The sequence below is a fragment of the Pezoporus occidentalis genome, unplaced genomic scaffold (assembly GCF_034315485.1).
Source record: "Pezoporus occidentalis ecotype Australia unplaced genomic scaffold, CSIRO_AGI_Poc_V1 ctg26, whole genome shotgun sequence".
Lineage (NCBI taxonomy): Eukaryota > Metazoa > Chordata > Aves > Psittaciformes > Psittacidae > Pezoporus > Pezoporus occidentalis.
Window position 1 is genome coordinate 3022332 of NW_026914502.1, and position 14569 is coordinate 3036900.

Here is a 14569-nt window from a genome sequence, read left to right on the forward strand (position 1 = left end):
TGCGGAAGCATTCTGAACTGTAAGAAAGACAGGTACTATCCTACATCAGCCTTTTGGAAGAGGTGCGGTGCGTCAGTGACAAGGACCGCATACTCCCTTGCACTGCATCCTGTGTGTGGCTTGTGAGGAATCTTTAATTTGTACTTTTAATAGTAAATGTCTTGGATAGGCATCTATATTTTGGAGCCCCTTTCTTAAAAAGGCTTGGGCAAATGTGGCTTCTATCACTGTGGACGCTTCATTACTTCCTTTCTGCTTGCTGTCACAAGGGGTGTCAGCTTATTCAATGCAAAGTTGGTTAAGAATCTATCTACTCAGGGTTTTGCTGTATGTAAGACACTTGATTACGTGTAAACATGGGTATCATAGTCATTGGATTTGTCTTAAGGTAATGACAAGCTTCAGAAACAAGGGGAGGGATGAAGTGATTTAAAGCTAATTACAAAGGAATTAAAGTAAGGAGGTCTCATCTACTGCGGTAAAGTCTGATACTGAATTTGTCAGCTATTCTGTACACTGAAGAACAGACTAAAAAAGCACTTGAGGCAAACCCATATACATCCTTCCCCACACACCAAGAACCTCTAGAGCTCCTGCAGAACTGCTGAATTATACCCTGTCCACTCCATTGCTGTAAGCTGCTGTTGGTAAGGAGAAAAGGTAAGATTTCCTTATTTTCCTCAAGGATAAAACAGTTCTCACTGAACAAAAGCATCAGATAGGAGGGAAGAGTAGCAGTATCCACTGAAGACAGTAGAAACTTCCTAATGAATGTGTACTCTTATTTTAGTGTGGTTGTGGACCACATATGAGAGTACTGGTTATTTCACTGCTCTTAAGTCAGCCTCTGCTTTTACTTCCTGTGCAATGCTAGACAGGACAAGACACAAAGAGAGCTAAGTACTTAGATTAATGGCTTTTAAATTTGGACTGTTATTCAGTTATTCAGCAATTGCTTATAGTTTTTATTCTATCCTTTTCTACTTTGCAGAACAGTATTAAGTATACCTAATAGGTAACATGTAGCTTCAGGACAGCACTGGTCTTGAGGCTGCCCAATGCCAAGGCTAAGTTGCAGTAGCTCACTGTATCCTGTCCACAGCCTGCACCTTGTATGTTACTTGAGCTGTCTTATCTGCTTTCAAGTATGAAAGAAGTGGCCTCTACCATCAGAAGACCCACATATTCCAAACCCTTTGTAGGAAAAGTGGAGGGATGGAGAGAGGAAAAAAATAAACCAACCACCACAAACAAATCCAAACCCCTTATCAGACTTAAGCAGAACTGCACAGATTCTCTGTCCTCCAGCCCCTGTTGTCCATCCTATGTAAATGACAAACATCAAACCTAATTATCACTATAAACGTGGCCTAAAAGCAGTTATGTATACTTCATCCTGCTGCATCTTGGATATGGGTTAAGCTGCATCGTTCAGTTAGGAAAGTAAAATGTCATTGCAAGAATTTAGCATGGCCCAATTGCTAGACTTCAGATATGTACTTCACCCAGTTCTTCCACACAAATCCTTTCTGATGCATTGATTCTGCAAGCACACATATGCTGTTTCAGAGGTATTGTCCACACCAGAAAACTTTACAAAAGGATATGTTTATTTCGAAGCTGCTTTTCCATTTAAGGGCAACAAAAAGCAAACTGATCTTAATGTGCTGTGACCAAAAATGACTGAAAATGAGAAAGTAATGACTAGTAAGTTCATGAGTCAGGAGGTTAGACTAGTTTACCACTGATCCATCATGAGATGTCAAGCGAGGTAAGAATTCAGGAAAAGGAAAGTGTAAGCAATCAAATCTACACTTGATAATTTCAATGGACTGATGCTATTTGCTCACTTTTCATTGTGTCCCTAAGGAAGAAAGAGATCCAATTGCGACTCTTTTGGAAAGACCTCATTCTTCCACATTGCAGATGCTCTTCTTGAAAAGACTTGTAGTATTAGGCAGCTGCGAGATCCTATACCTACCAGTTGTTTCCTGCAACATTAAAACACGTAGCAAGTGAACTTGGTGTTCACTTGCCACAGAAGGCATAATCAGGGAATTTCTGTCACCATAAAGGAAGCCGCATACTCGACAGGAAACAGGGGTTCTGGTTAACCAGCCCTGTATAACCGGACTTCGATGTCATTGTACAGATACGCCAATGAACTGCTTCAACCTATAGTTTGACATTACCTTTGGTTACAACAACAGCATGTAGATTATTTTCTCCTGTCACCATCCACTTCTGCAATCTTACATTATCATTATATGTGAACTACACAGGTTCTTTATCTGCTTTCTTGGCAAAAGAAGAGGTCATGCATGAAATCTATGAAAAAGCAATTCCTTTATTGTTTTTTAAGAACCATTTTTCCATTCCCAAGTGAAAACTTTACAAAGTAAAGTATTTATCTTCCAATAATATTTTAATATAAAAACTTAAAATCACTTACTCTGGTTTTACTGTTCTAATAGGCAGACTTGTGGCACTGCAGGATCCAGGTGTTTTCAGCCTCATTCTAGTATCTACTCGCAAGTTTCAATAAAACCATTTCTGTGGCCACTTTCCATCTGTGAAACATCCCTACTACCAAACCAAAAATAAAGCATTTTCACTAGCCCAAACGAGCCTAAACTTTTAACAGCGTTATTTCAATGAGAAGCTTTGTTAAAAACCAAACAAAAAAAAAAGAGATTTATTTAGCAAGTCAGACACAATCTGAAAAATGTACAAAGACAACAAGCACTCAAATTACACAAAAAGATTTAGCGGGGAGTACAATGTGAACACAACAGTGATTCCTGCCTCTCTTTATATGCAAATATAAATAGAGATTATCCTTGCCAAACTTCCAGCTCTCCCCCCCCCCTTCCCCACTCCTAAAAACCAGCTCATTATGCTGAAAAACGTTGCAGGGAACATTTTGCTGTTCAGCTCAACAGAACTGCTAAAAAGGGGCTCTGGCTAAAAATAGTCCTATCATGAGAATATCTCATACTTTGCAGAACCAAGTTTCTCTCTCAACTGAAAAACAGCTTTCCCTTTCATTATGTCAAATGTTTCACCTCCTCTAGGGACCTGCCAAATTACAGGCTTCAGAATGCTTAAAATCATTAGAACTTGCTCATGTTTCTTCAAGAACATGCAAGCTGAAACTAACTACATGGTACATATGTGTAAGTAGTCACAAAACAGAGAATGTGCCTGTTTGTATTTTATTCTTTGATGTTTCAAGAAAAGCACTTTGGAGTAATTTTAGCTGTCAGTTGGCTAAACTAATATAAGTGCGTGGTCAGAGAAGAAAACATTTCTTCTTTTCCTTTTATATTACATTTACAGCTTCATATATATTAATAAAACCACCTGGCAAAAGTATCCCTTATAGCTTGCCCTACATAAGCACGTAAAATGAAAAGCAGACGTCGCTACCATTCTCCTTTTACTTCTGAGAGTACGCTTTACAGGAAATACATGGTTCTTGCAGGAAAAAAAACCACCCAAAAAACCTCCAGTCCATGGAGACTGTTTAACAACCACAGCCTCTGTCCTAGGATTTTGCTATTAGGATTAGATACACCAGAAAGCTTCCGCTGTAAATCTTCCCTAAGATCAGTAGTAATTAAACCAAGGATATGCTTCATCCAGCTATAGCCACACTGGCTCTAAACTTAAGCATCTGTAGGACTCTATTCCAAGACTGAGTGGAGCTATTTTTACTTCTAAAGGAAATGAGTGTATCTGTCTTGTTGATGATCTGGGTTATGTCCACGAATATAAGCTTGCTCCTTATTCTTTTCAGATTACCTGCAAGTGTTTTATTTTTCATTGGTTTACTCCATTCTGAATCTGTTGCAATGGATAACAATCTTGATTTTCCAAAAGCTTGGAAAATGGTGTGACTTAAACAAAACAGGATTAAGACGCCAGCATCCTACAAACTGCTGTGCACTGGAATTAAATCAGTTCCATTCAAAATCCTCATGACCAATTTTTGCTTCCAAATTGCTATCAGTTGGTAGCCTATGGCTACATTGCTGAGGCTCCTCACCAGGCTCCCACCCTCTGCAGTAATTCTGCATTAAGTGGTACTAGAATAATGGCTGACAATATTTACACAGCTGTATTATTTCTCTAAGTTGAGGCTCTGTACACAGACTGCTACAAGCAGAATCAAATGCTGAGAAACCAAGTGCTCTAATATTGCTTTGCCTTAATGAAAACGCCTGGGCTTCTTTTTTTACCAAAAGCTGCTGATGCTGCTAACTTCTGGTTTTACGTAAGTGAAAGGAACTCGGTTTTGGTTTTCTTTCAGTTGTGTAAGAGCTTATTTAATGTTACCATTAAGCTTTCCAAAACGTCTCTCAGTTTGCCAGTCCAAGGGAAAAATATACAGCATTGAATCCAATATAAAATGGTTATGGGGGGCAGCCTCTGAAATCCCATGTTAGCAAGAACTGAGCTAACTAGTCCCAATTTATACCTTGTAATCATACTATCTTCTCTAAACGCCTTTTTTATTTGTAATGGAAGCCTCTTTTCTCAATACTTCGTTGTTTTCTGTTTGCTTCAATTCTAAGATAGCATTCATAAGGTAAGAAAAAAAAATAAAGCAAGGCTGTTGTTTCACTGTAATGAAACAGCAGCTGTAAAACAACACTTCCAATTATTGTCAGGGCAGAAAAAGCTATTGGCAGTGTACCCTTAACTTGGCTTAAGAAGATCTATAAAACAGTTGTAGCTCAAGGCAGTTCATGATGTTAAGCTAAACCCAAGCTTGTGCAGGAGCAAATAGTATTTTGCAAGGCATATTTTGGTATCTAGGTTTAGAGTGGAAAAAAATGATTACCGTTATTTCTGTCTGTAGTTCCGAAACAGCAACCGCTATAAGCGATAGGACTGTTATACCTACATGGAGTCCTGCTATCATCAACAGGGACCAAAGGTGTGGCAGTGTACTTAGCACCCATGCACCAGAATATGTGGGTAAGCAGCCTCCTGCCTTTTAGTTTTGTCCATTTAATCAAACACGTCTAATAGCAGAAGGCTACAAGACATGATAATAATGTGACACAAGTGCATTTCTGTAGAAGATAATTGCACAAAAACTAGTTGGTACTTAGTATGTAAGTCTCTCTCAATCCAGCGGAAGAGACTGCTCTAGAAATAGCTAGAGAAACAAAATAAGCAGCTTATTTTGTCTCTTTTTAGCAATTACTTAGTATTGCTGTAAATATCTGGAATAAAGTAAATGCTGAGAAACAAATACTGTGAAACTCTGCTGGGGAAAGGAAGCTGAAAAGAACAACTGGCTCTACCTGAGGGAGTTACGGCATAGTCACACCACTGTATCCACTGAGGAGTTCTGCGTTACTAGATGCCTGGTGCCTCCCCGAAACCTGGAGCACCTCAAGAAAAACTAAAGCAGACAGAAGGTGCTCTAACTCCAGCACTTTGCACAAAGCTCCCTCATTCCATTCAAAAACTTTATAGAGCACTTACGCTGAGTGGATTATTTGGCATAATTTGGAATAGCTCCATAATAGTTTACTAGATTTCAGAGAGGGTAACATATTGAAATTCTTCAATTGCCCATTTTACTTTTTGCTAGTCCTTGCTAGCCTTTGTTGCCCTTTATAGATATGGCCTTTGCACAGAGTAAGAAACACAGCCCAGGCCTGTAATTCCAGTAGAGCTGCAAAGCATACATTCTTTTCTGTTTGCCTTTACAGGTACTGAATAGCCTTTCCAGTAACCATTTTGAAAACTATCTTAATTGCTTTACCTCCTTTGCCTAAAAGGCTGAAAACAAGGCCAGAGATGGAGAAGACCTTCAGGGAAAGCTGAAGGAGCCTCTTCTTATATGCACAGTAAAAAAAGCTTTCTCAACTCCACTGTTTAGTGCTTCCACCATCTCCAATTTAGATCTAGTATCCTCTGTCCTGCTAGTAAAAAAAGGCATTAATCCTGTCTACTAAGATTTTCACCCAGTGTAAATTTCACTTGTCAGCAACTGCACTGCAAGCCACACTCAGTTACTGGGTTGTCAATTTGACTTTCAACGACTGGCACTGAAATTGAAGGGGACATGTTAAACAGAGCAATGAAACTGTGATTTTAGAAAAGGGGGACTGGTAAACATGCAGAACTCCGAAATTCATAACAGTGGAGGTCAGCAGTCAGTACAAGAGACCAGCTATTGGAGCCAGACATCCACAATTGCACCAAGTAGGATAGAAGAGTATTCTAGAAGAAAAATGTTTCCCATTTTAGAACATAAACCGAACTTGAATAGGAATTTGCAATAATCCTCCTCCAACACAGCAGTTGTTTTAACTAACCATTCTACAGCTTCTTGCATTTCAAATGTGCAGCACTTCCTCTCGATCATTCATGGACAGGATACTGGAAAAAGCAATCCACTGACATGATTAACAATCTCCATCGTGTCATATTCCTTGTATATTTAGATGCACGGTTTAGGTAACTGAGGTCCTCCATCCAAGTGCTTTTTTCTTAGCGTCAGGTACAGCTGGACTGAACGTGGATAAGGTGTCTGCCAGGTTATGCTCCCTACATTCAGCGTGAGTTCTACACCAATGTAGCTCAGAAGTCTACAGCAGGGTTAGCAACAGTCTGTGGCATACCACCAAGTTCACAAATAGATTGTCATTTCTACATTAATACAAAATAGCTTGTAAAACCAATATGTAACACTGTTTATATGCATGAATATAAAAATAAAGCACACCATCAATATGTAAAACTTCACAACAATGATGAAAACAGTTTCCTTCTCAACGGTCTTCAGTATTGATGAGCTGGTTCTCATTGTCATACCCATCAGGCAGGTATGCTTTCCTTAGTTGGTCTGACTTAGGTATCGAACTGCCATTCTTGACATAGCGGGACAGGAAGGCTCGCACAGATGGATGGTCAGCCTTCTCAAGTGGAATATTAGCTTCCAGGCACATTTTCACAAAGTCCTGGATGACGCTGGTTTTCTCTGTCTGGGCAGTGCTGTTGCACTGAAGGGAGGCAGTCAGAGTCCTTTGCTTCTTCCTGACGTTCTGTTCTTCAAACTCTGCCTTCCTCTTTGTGTGCGTTTTAGACTTGAGGTGGTCATTGATGGCAGACTTGCGAACGTGATTCAGAACCACATTGCAGGAAGTACAGAAGAGCTTTCCTCCATCTTCGTGCAGCTCGCTGCCAAACTCAGTTACGCGATCCTGAGGAGTTACATACAAAGCGGTCTTCGAGCGGTTACGTGACGGAGCAGACTTGACTCCAAACCGTTCCATTGTGCCTTCAATGCACTCTACCTGAAAGCTGGGAAACAATATTGCTGTTAAAATGTGCTAATGATTTCAACCAAATAGTTCTGGATGCAGTCTATTCAATACTTATTGCCAGCTACAATATAATTACATGTAAGATACATATACGAAATGACTATTGAAATGTTCTTCGTCTTGAAGTCCAAAGAATATACGAGACTGAGCTTCCTCATGGGTGAGTTTCTGTGACTACAAAGCTCAGCAGGACTCTCAAAACTTCATCTGTTTATCACTGAAAGTCAAATAGAAAGGCTTTTTTCTTGCAGGCTGTTTTTATCCCTTACTTTTTATGGTAAAGGGTACTTTCTTGGTATCTTCAATATATTTGACAGTTTCTTATGTTGAGTGAGTATTTTGCTGTTTACTTCCTGAAAATGTGTAGCAAAAACTTAGTTGTTGAAATATCTGGCAAGAAGACCATTACTGTCTCAAAAGCCAGTAAAAAAAAAGAACCCAACCCAAAACCCCAAACTTGATCTTTTTCAGTGCTCATTTGGGAACACCCCTCACTTCTGCCCCAGCTCATACCACAGCTATTGGACTGAACCTGAACTCCAAGTCAAAAGCAAATCATTTTGTCACAGCAACTAGAGACTGCTGAAAGAGCCTGACGTGAATAGAAAATGGCAAAATATTTTTCAGTGCAAAATAAGAACCTATATTTTCAAAGATGACAACTTCTCTGAGGAAGGTAACTGATAACTAAGAGAGCTGGACACTTTTTAACATCACTCTAAATTACACTGTTACCAAAGCAGGCAGTAACTTAGGCAAGTGTACTAAAATCAAACAGGACTTACATCTGTCTTTGCTGGGGAGAAATAGAGTAGTTGGTGTAAATCTCAGCCAAGACAATTTAAGTCATTTTCAAAGTAAAGCTGAAATCAAGAAACAGCCATGTTCAGGTCTGAAGTTTCCTGAGCTGGTCATTACATTAACTACCCGCTTCCTTAACTACCCTGCATTGGTCATTACATTAACTACCCCACTTCCTTAACAGAAAAAAGGGAAACAGGCATTTCTTAAAAAGATCTATTCTGGGAAATATTTTGAGGAAATATAATAGGTTGTCCGACTTTAAAAGGCCAGAACTTCCAAACTAACTCTAAGTTGAGCCTGTCCACCTCTAAATCAAATTTTCCTGTTCAGAATGCCTTTGGCTTGCCCTGGAAATAAAGGCCCAGAAAACTCAGTCTTCAAAATTGTCTTTTTTTTTTTTTTTTCTCCTTCAACCATTGCTAAACTAAAAGATAGCAATTAAAAGGAGTCTAAGATTTTGCTATTAGCTACTTTCTTAGCCTATATTTCGTACTAGCAGCTACTTTCCAGAACTGCAAGTTCTGACTGTTACTTCACAACGCTACAAACTAAGACAACTGATCTTTCTTTCAGCATCGACGGAACTTTGTTCTTTTTGTTGCTTTATACAATCTATCCCCACGAGTTTCACTGCTTCCTGCAATCAAGCAGAAAACAGCCCTTAACCTCACATACACTTGTTGCTTGAGGCCTCTGAAACGCCAAAACGAATCCCCCCTCTAAGCTAGGTGGTTGTGCTTAATGCTGCATCGAAATCCGTAAGGATCCTGCGAGCGGCACAACCGGCAAAACAAAGGATTTTGAGGGGGGTGGTTTTCGCCTCGAGTTTTGGCGTGGATCCTTTGATGCCTACTAATGCCTGAACTGCTCCTGGCTTCCCAAGCGCAGGGCAGGCGTGCAAGCACACCAGGGCAGACACCCGACCTGCCCTCTGTAACGGACGGTAACACCGAAGCAGTGGGAGCCCGAGGGTGCGGATGAGCGCGCCCTGGGTAAAAAGCCCCACCGGAGACGGAGCCGCGGCGGGCCCAAAGGGGTTGTTTTAGGTGAGGAGGAAAACAGCTCCGCACTCCCAACCGCTTAACCGCGTTTCGCTGTTTCCCTGCCGCGGAAGCACCCTGGGACGGACAGAACTCGGTGTATTCCCCAGGGAATGCTGGGGTTTGGCCACAGGAGACACGGTGCCGGTTTAACCCGGGAGGGCCTCGGAGGAGCAGCGGAGTCCGAGCTCCGCCAACCGCCTCATTCCCTCCTATGTCCCAAGGGGGCTGCGGGCCCGGCCCGGCGGCGGCAGCGCCGCACCCCAGGCCTCGCCCTCCCCATCCGCGGCGGCCGCAGACAGGTGCGGCCAAGCTCCACCCGCACGGCCGGTGTTTCCATGGCACAGCCGGGAGCCGTCTCCGCAGGCGCCGGCGGCCGCCGCCCGGGCCCGGACCCCACAGGCGGCGGAGAGCGGCCCCGGGTGGCCCCCGCCCGCCCCCTGCCGGGCGCCGTTACCCGCTCGGCCTCCGCACGCCCCGCCGCCGCCGCCGCCGCCGCTCCTCCGCTGGGCCCCGCTCCGAGGCCCGGACGCACCCCTCCGCCGAGCCGCCGGACCGACCCACCCTGGCGGCCGCGGTAGGCGGGACCTAGCAACCCGCCTGGCAACCGCCGCCCGGCCCCACGGAGCGGCCGTGGGAGAGAAACCCCTCGGTGATTGGCTCCCTCCGGCCAGGGTGCCGGAGATGGACTGCGCTTCTGACCAATTAGAAGTGGGAGGTCGGTACGCGCAGGGCGGCCGGAGCAGCATGGCGGAAGACGAGAGCGATCAGGAGTCGGAGCGGCTCAGTGAGGAGCTGGAGGCGCTGGTGGCGCCGGGCCCCACGCCCGGCCTGCCCGCCCTGATCAACAGCCAGTATTACTGCCGCCGCTTCTGCCAGGTGAGCGCCGTCCCGCCCCCCCGACCCGCTCCTCGGCCCTCCCCCCCCCCCCGGCGGGCGGGGGTGGGGCGCGGCGGAGCTCGGGGTCCCCCGTTCCCTTCGGGGTCCCGGGAGTAATGGAGGCGGAACGCGGTGCGGGACCGGCGCTTCTGCCCCTCAGCCCTCCGCGGGGCCGGCGTCGAGCTGCTCCCTGCCTGGGTCAGTCCCTGGGCAGGGTTGAGGGGGATGCGGCCCGGCCCGGCTCTGTTTAGCCCGCTCCATTTGGGTCTTAAGGCGGAGAAGGGCAACGCAGGCGACGCCGGTTCGTCCGTGGGGCGCTGAGTGCTTCTGTCTCGGGGGAGGGTGGAGGCTGCGACGGGCGCGGAGCCGGGACTGGGAATGGGGCTGGCAGGGACGTTGCGGGGTGGAGGGAAAGCAGGGGAGGCTCCCGGTAGGGGGGCGGGAGCGGGGAGGAAGAGCCGGGGGCGGCCGCGGGTGGCGGGGCTCTACCGCTGCCGGGCCCGGCGGAGAGGAACACGTGGGGTCGTGGCGGTGCTGAGGGCAAAACAATTCCGGGTGGCATTGCCTGGGCTGGGGAGTTGGGTAGCGGAGAGATGAAGGCAGGGAGGGCCTCGGAGACATTTCCCGTGGTGGTGGCCAGATCACACCAGGGTATGCGTTTGGGGTTTTCTCTTTCTTTGGAATGCAGCGTTTGTTTCTGCGGGCCCGGAATTACTGTGTTCTTTGCAGCCTTTTTACGTGTGCCCTGCAAAGTAATGAAGTGACAACAGGTTGCTTTTCCTAGTTGCTTTCATCAGCAGGTGTTGATGAAACATTAGTTATGCTGGGTATATTTCAGCCATGCTGCTTGCTGTTTCCTGAAACAAGGTCCAGAGGTTTCATGTATGGGATTATTTAATTTTATCAACTCCTTTTCTGTTTACTTCACCACTGCGATTGTGTTTTTCTGTTTAAATAAATGTGTTTCTGTAGTCTTACTTTGTTCTTCCTGTTTTAACGTTTAATGAAACATCTGCTGTGAACATTATTTACTGTAACGTACATTTAAAATCATCTCGGGTAACATACTGCACAAGAAGTCTGTGGGCTGCTTTTTTGTTTTATCTGCCTTTTTATATTTCCTCCTGTTCGTCGATTTCTCTAAACTTAGTATGTGTGAAAAGGAATTGTGAAGCCAGTAGAAGGCGAAGCGAATGTTTTTGCAAGTATGGCGTCAAGTACAATTATAAGAAATCACAAGCCTATTTGATTAAGTTGGCAGGTTGGAAAGATGGTTGCTTTTGCTGAACGCAGAGTTTTATCCTAGATTCTTCTAGCTACACTTACTGTGTCTTGGATTCATTGTGTTACGGAGGAAGTGCGGGCAGGGCAGTAACTTCATATACTGATGCCAATCCCGTTTCCCAGGCAAAGTTAGGAATTAGTAGAGAACAGAAGAGGACAAGACCAGGGAAGGAATTTCCCTATAGAATAGTTGTATCACGGTTATTACTGGTAAAGTATCTAAATCACTTGACCTTGACTTCTGCAGTTTCTTTTGTATAGCAAGATTGCCAAGCCCTCTCCCCTACTTTGTTTTGCTTTGAGTTTATGAACTCTCCGCATGGGCAGCCAGTGTTCTGAGTGTATGAGAGGTTGTTTCTTTTCTCTTAAATATTCTTTCTAACAATGCATAGTTTAAACAGTCCTGATGAGAGTGAGTTAATGTATTTACACATGGTCTCCAGGGACTTTTTTTGTTGGTTTGTTTAAATTTGGCCGGGTATCATCGGCTGTCACGTGCTCACTCAAAACATAATCTTCCATGTTTTGTTTAAGCTTGCTTTTTAGTAATGGTTTCTCCTTCTGATTTAATCAGATAAGCACAAGATCTTAACTGGTGTGATGTACTGGTATGGTAAAGCCCTTCCCAAATCTTCATTCACGAAGCCAAGCCATCATGAGTTTGTGCTTTGACAACAAATGAAGTTGTGAATGCTCCGGATTAGCTGCCATTTACCCTCGTGAGATTGATAGTGGTGTAATTATACTGGCCTACATATACCTGTACATACAGAAGACTCACAGGCCTTCAGCCTATAAGTTTTGGAGTATATTTGTATTTCTTCAGGAAAGTATCATGAAGTTTAGGTCAGCTGTTTCTCGTAACATTTGTTGTAAATAAACTTCTCACTGTCAAATGCTCTGTCGCTGTATTAGCTTTAGCTGCTTCCCTCTCCCCCAGATATGTCTTTTTTTAGTGCAGTTTTTATCTTTGACTCTAGTTTTTGTCAGAACCTGTTGCTTTGTACTTTTCTCTCCAGGTCTTCTGAAGGTCATATTTGGCTGTTGTGCAGATCAGGGCTCTCCACCTCATTCTGCTCCACACTGATAACAGTTTTGCTTGTCTTAATGGTTATTTGGCACTTCTAAACATCCTAGTTTGCCTCCTGTGTTCCTGGTTTTGCATTGGAAGTTGAACAGCAGTTGTAGAAATAGTGGCTTTGTGACATGAATTTGAACTACCCAAAAGAAACATTTTTATTTTCGGAATAACAACCTATTAAAATACATGGTTATGCTTCAGTTGTAGTGAAAAAGCTTGGTGTCAGCTGAGAAGAATATTGTTTAGACTGCTTATAGTTATGCCACTGTGTGAAGTGTGTGCACATTCACATCTCTCAGTAAGAGCTGTAGGAAAAATGAAGCGAGGTGTAAAGCTGTTTGGGTCTGTAGAGCATTTTCTGTAGGTAGAAGCAAAGACCTCTTCAGTGATCTTTAGGTAAGTGGCTTAGACCTTGAAGTGCATTGGTGTGCACGTCGTTCATCCTTGAAATATGTTAGAAAGGTAAAATATTGCTGTAAGCAGCCAGATTTAGTCCTCCTGAGGCCTGGAGTATTCCCGCTGAACTTCACTTTCAGAGGGTAGATTAAATAACAGTTACAATAGATGACCGGATTATCAGAGCATTTTCCTTAAGTATAGGTATAATCACAACCTAATGGTGTGTAGTTTGTTTTCTGTTTTGTGTTGAAGGTGTACATGGTCATGCGGAGTCATTGCAGTCTGGGTCTTCCATGGCAAAGTGGAATGAAATGTTTGCTTAGATTGTTATGTGAGATTGATGACATGGGGAAAACAAAGATCAAGATTTCTGTGGTTGGGAACGAAAAGAGGCAGTGGGAAGATAAGCGCTCAGCTTATGCATCTTACCAGCTGTTTCTGTGTTACTTTCTAAAAATTGCTGATGTGGCATTTTGTCTTATTTGTGAAGTTTGCTATGAATTGAAACCGCTTAGGCGTTGGGGGAAGCAAGTCTACCATTCCCAACTTTGGCAAGCAAAAGAACAAGGCGTCTGTAACTGCTTTGTAGGTTTAAAGAAATTGGAAAGGTGGTACTGAGCAGAAACCCCCTGAGTCTGAACATTTGGAAAAGCTTCATGAGTTGCTTCTAATGCTAAATGTGGAATTTTATATTCTACACAATTTTTCTTAGGGACCAGAGCCATTGAGATGTTCCTGTGTGAGTGAAATATAAGTGATGGAGGGCAGAGAAAGTAGCCTAGATGGTTACCGTTTGATACGAGCGTGGAGGGAGTACTTTTATAATTAGAAGGATGAGTTTCCCAATTTACTCGTTTTGAAAACAGACCTTAAGAGCGATCTGGAGAATGGATATAGTTTACTTTCTTGCCTTTAAAGTGGGTGTAGTTTTATCAACTAGCTTGAAATGGCATTTTCTTTTCAGCATCTTTTCTCATAGTATGAAGTGCTACCAAAAAATTACAGGTTACTGCCAGCATTTCTGTAGTTGTCCACATGGCTGCATAACTGTACTAGATGTTAATTTGTGTTGTTTGGTACTGACTGAAATACACACCAGGTGAGTCTGATCTAGAGAGACAGGCTAATACTGAGGGGCAAACACTACTTGATCTGATCTCACTGTGGCATCAGCTTCTGGCCTTCAGGTATGACCTGACTTCCTGAAGTAAAGCTTACTTACTTTGCTTACATGAACCAGTGGTATCTTGTGTCACCGCTAGAAAAATAATTCTTGGGTTTATAAACGTGAAAGCCAAGTAGTAAAATTTAGTAACGTGCTAGAGAAGATAGTGTTTCCTGGATTTATTTTAGTAGACAGACAAAAATACAGAGGTGTATGACTCAACTTCTTGTCTGTCTGTCTTTGTGGGGATGATGGCAAAAAAAATGTACACGTCTTTGAATGTTTGTTCTTCTGATTTTTGGGTTTGATACATTTTCACCTTTTTTGTGATGCGCTTAAATAGAAAGTACTTGCTTTTGACTCCGAATTTTAAGTCAATAGTCATTAAGCTGCTTAAAAAAGAACAAAACCAAACACCCCCAAACCTTTAGGTTATGCCAGACTTTTATTTCACTATGTTTTGGACTTTGGGGTCCGTATTTGATCTCTGTACACTGTTTTATTTTAAAGTTTGGCTACAAAGACCTTGTTCACATGAGTACTAGTGGTGGAAAGTGATCTCTTCAAT

The 14569-nt window shown here is 43.3% G+C and overlaps 2 protein-coding genes across 6 annotated transcripts in view; one reads left to right on the forward strand and one right to left on the reverse strand.

Annotated features, from left to right (window-relative positions):
* Nucleotides 1–5362: 5362 nt before the first annotated feature.
* On the reverse strand, nt 5363–9708 carry CGGBP1 (CGG triplet repeat binding protein 1). The gene is made up of 2 exons (XM_062623986.1): nt 9651–9708; nt 5363–7326 (listed from the first exon to the last, which is right to left on the reverse strand). Exon 2 carries the CDS (start codon nt 7296–7298, stop codon nt 6795–6797), a length of 504 nt encoding a protein of 167 aa, XP_062479970.1. The 5' UTR covers nt 7299–7326; nt 9651–9708; the 3' UTR covers nt 5363–6794.
* Nucleotides 9709–9912: 204 nt separating this feature from the next.
* Nucleotides 9913–14569, forward strand: part of ZNF654 (zinc finger protein 654) — a 38024-nt gene continuing 33367 nt past the window's right edge. For 3 of the 5 annotated variants that reach the window (XM_062623987.1, XM_062623991.1, XM_062623988.1), the window contains exon 1: nt 9913–10072. In XM_062623987.1, the coding sequence (XP_062479971.1) occupies nt 9941–10072 (132 nt within the window). In that variant the 5' untranslated portion in view covers nt 9913–9940. The remainder of the gene's footprint in view (nt 10073–14569) is intronic. The other 2 variants (XM_062623989.1, XM_062623990.1) reach the window with 1 other exon arrangement.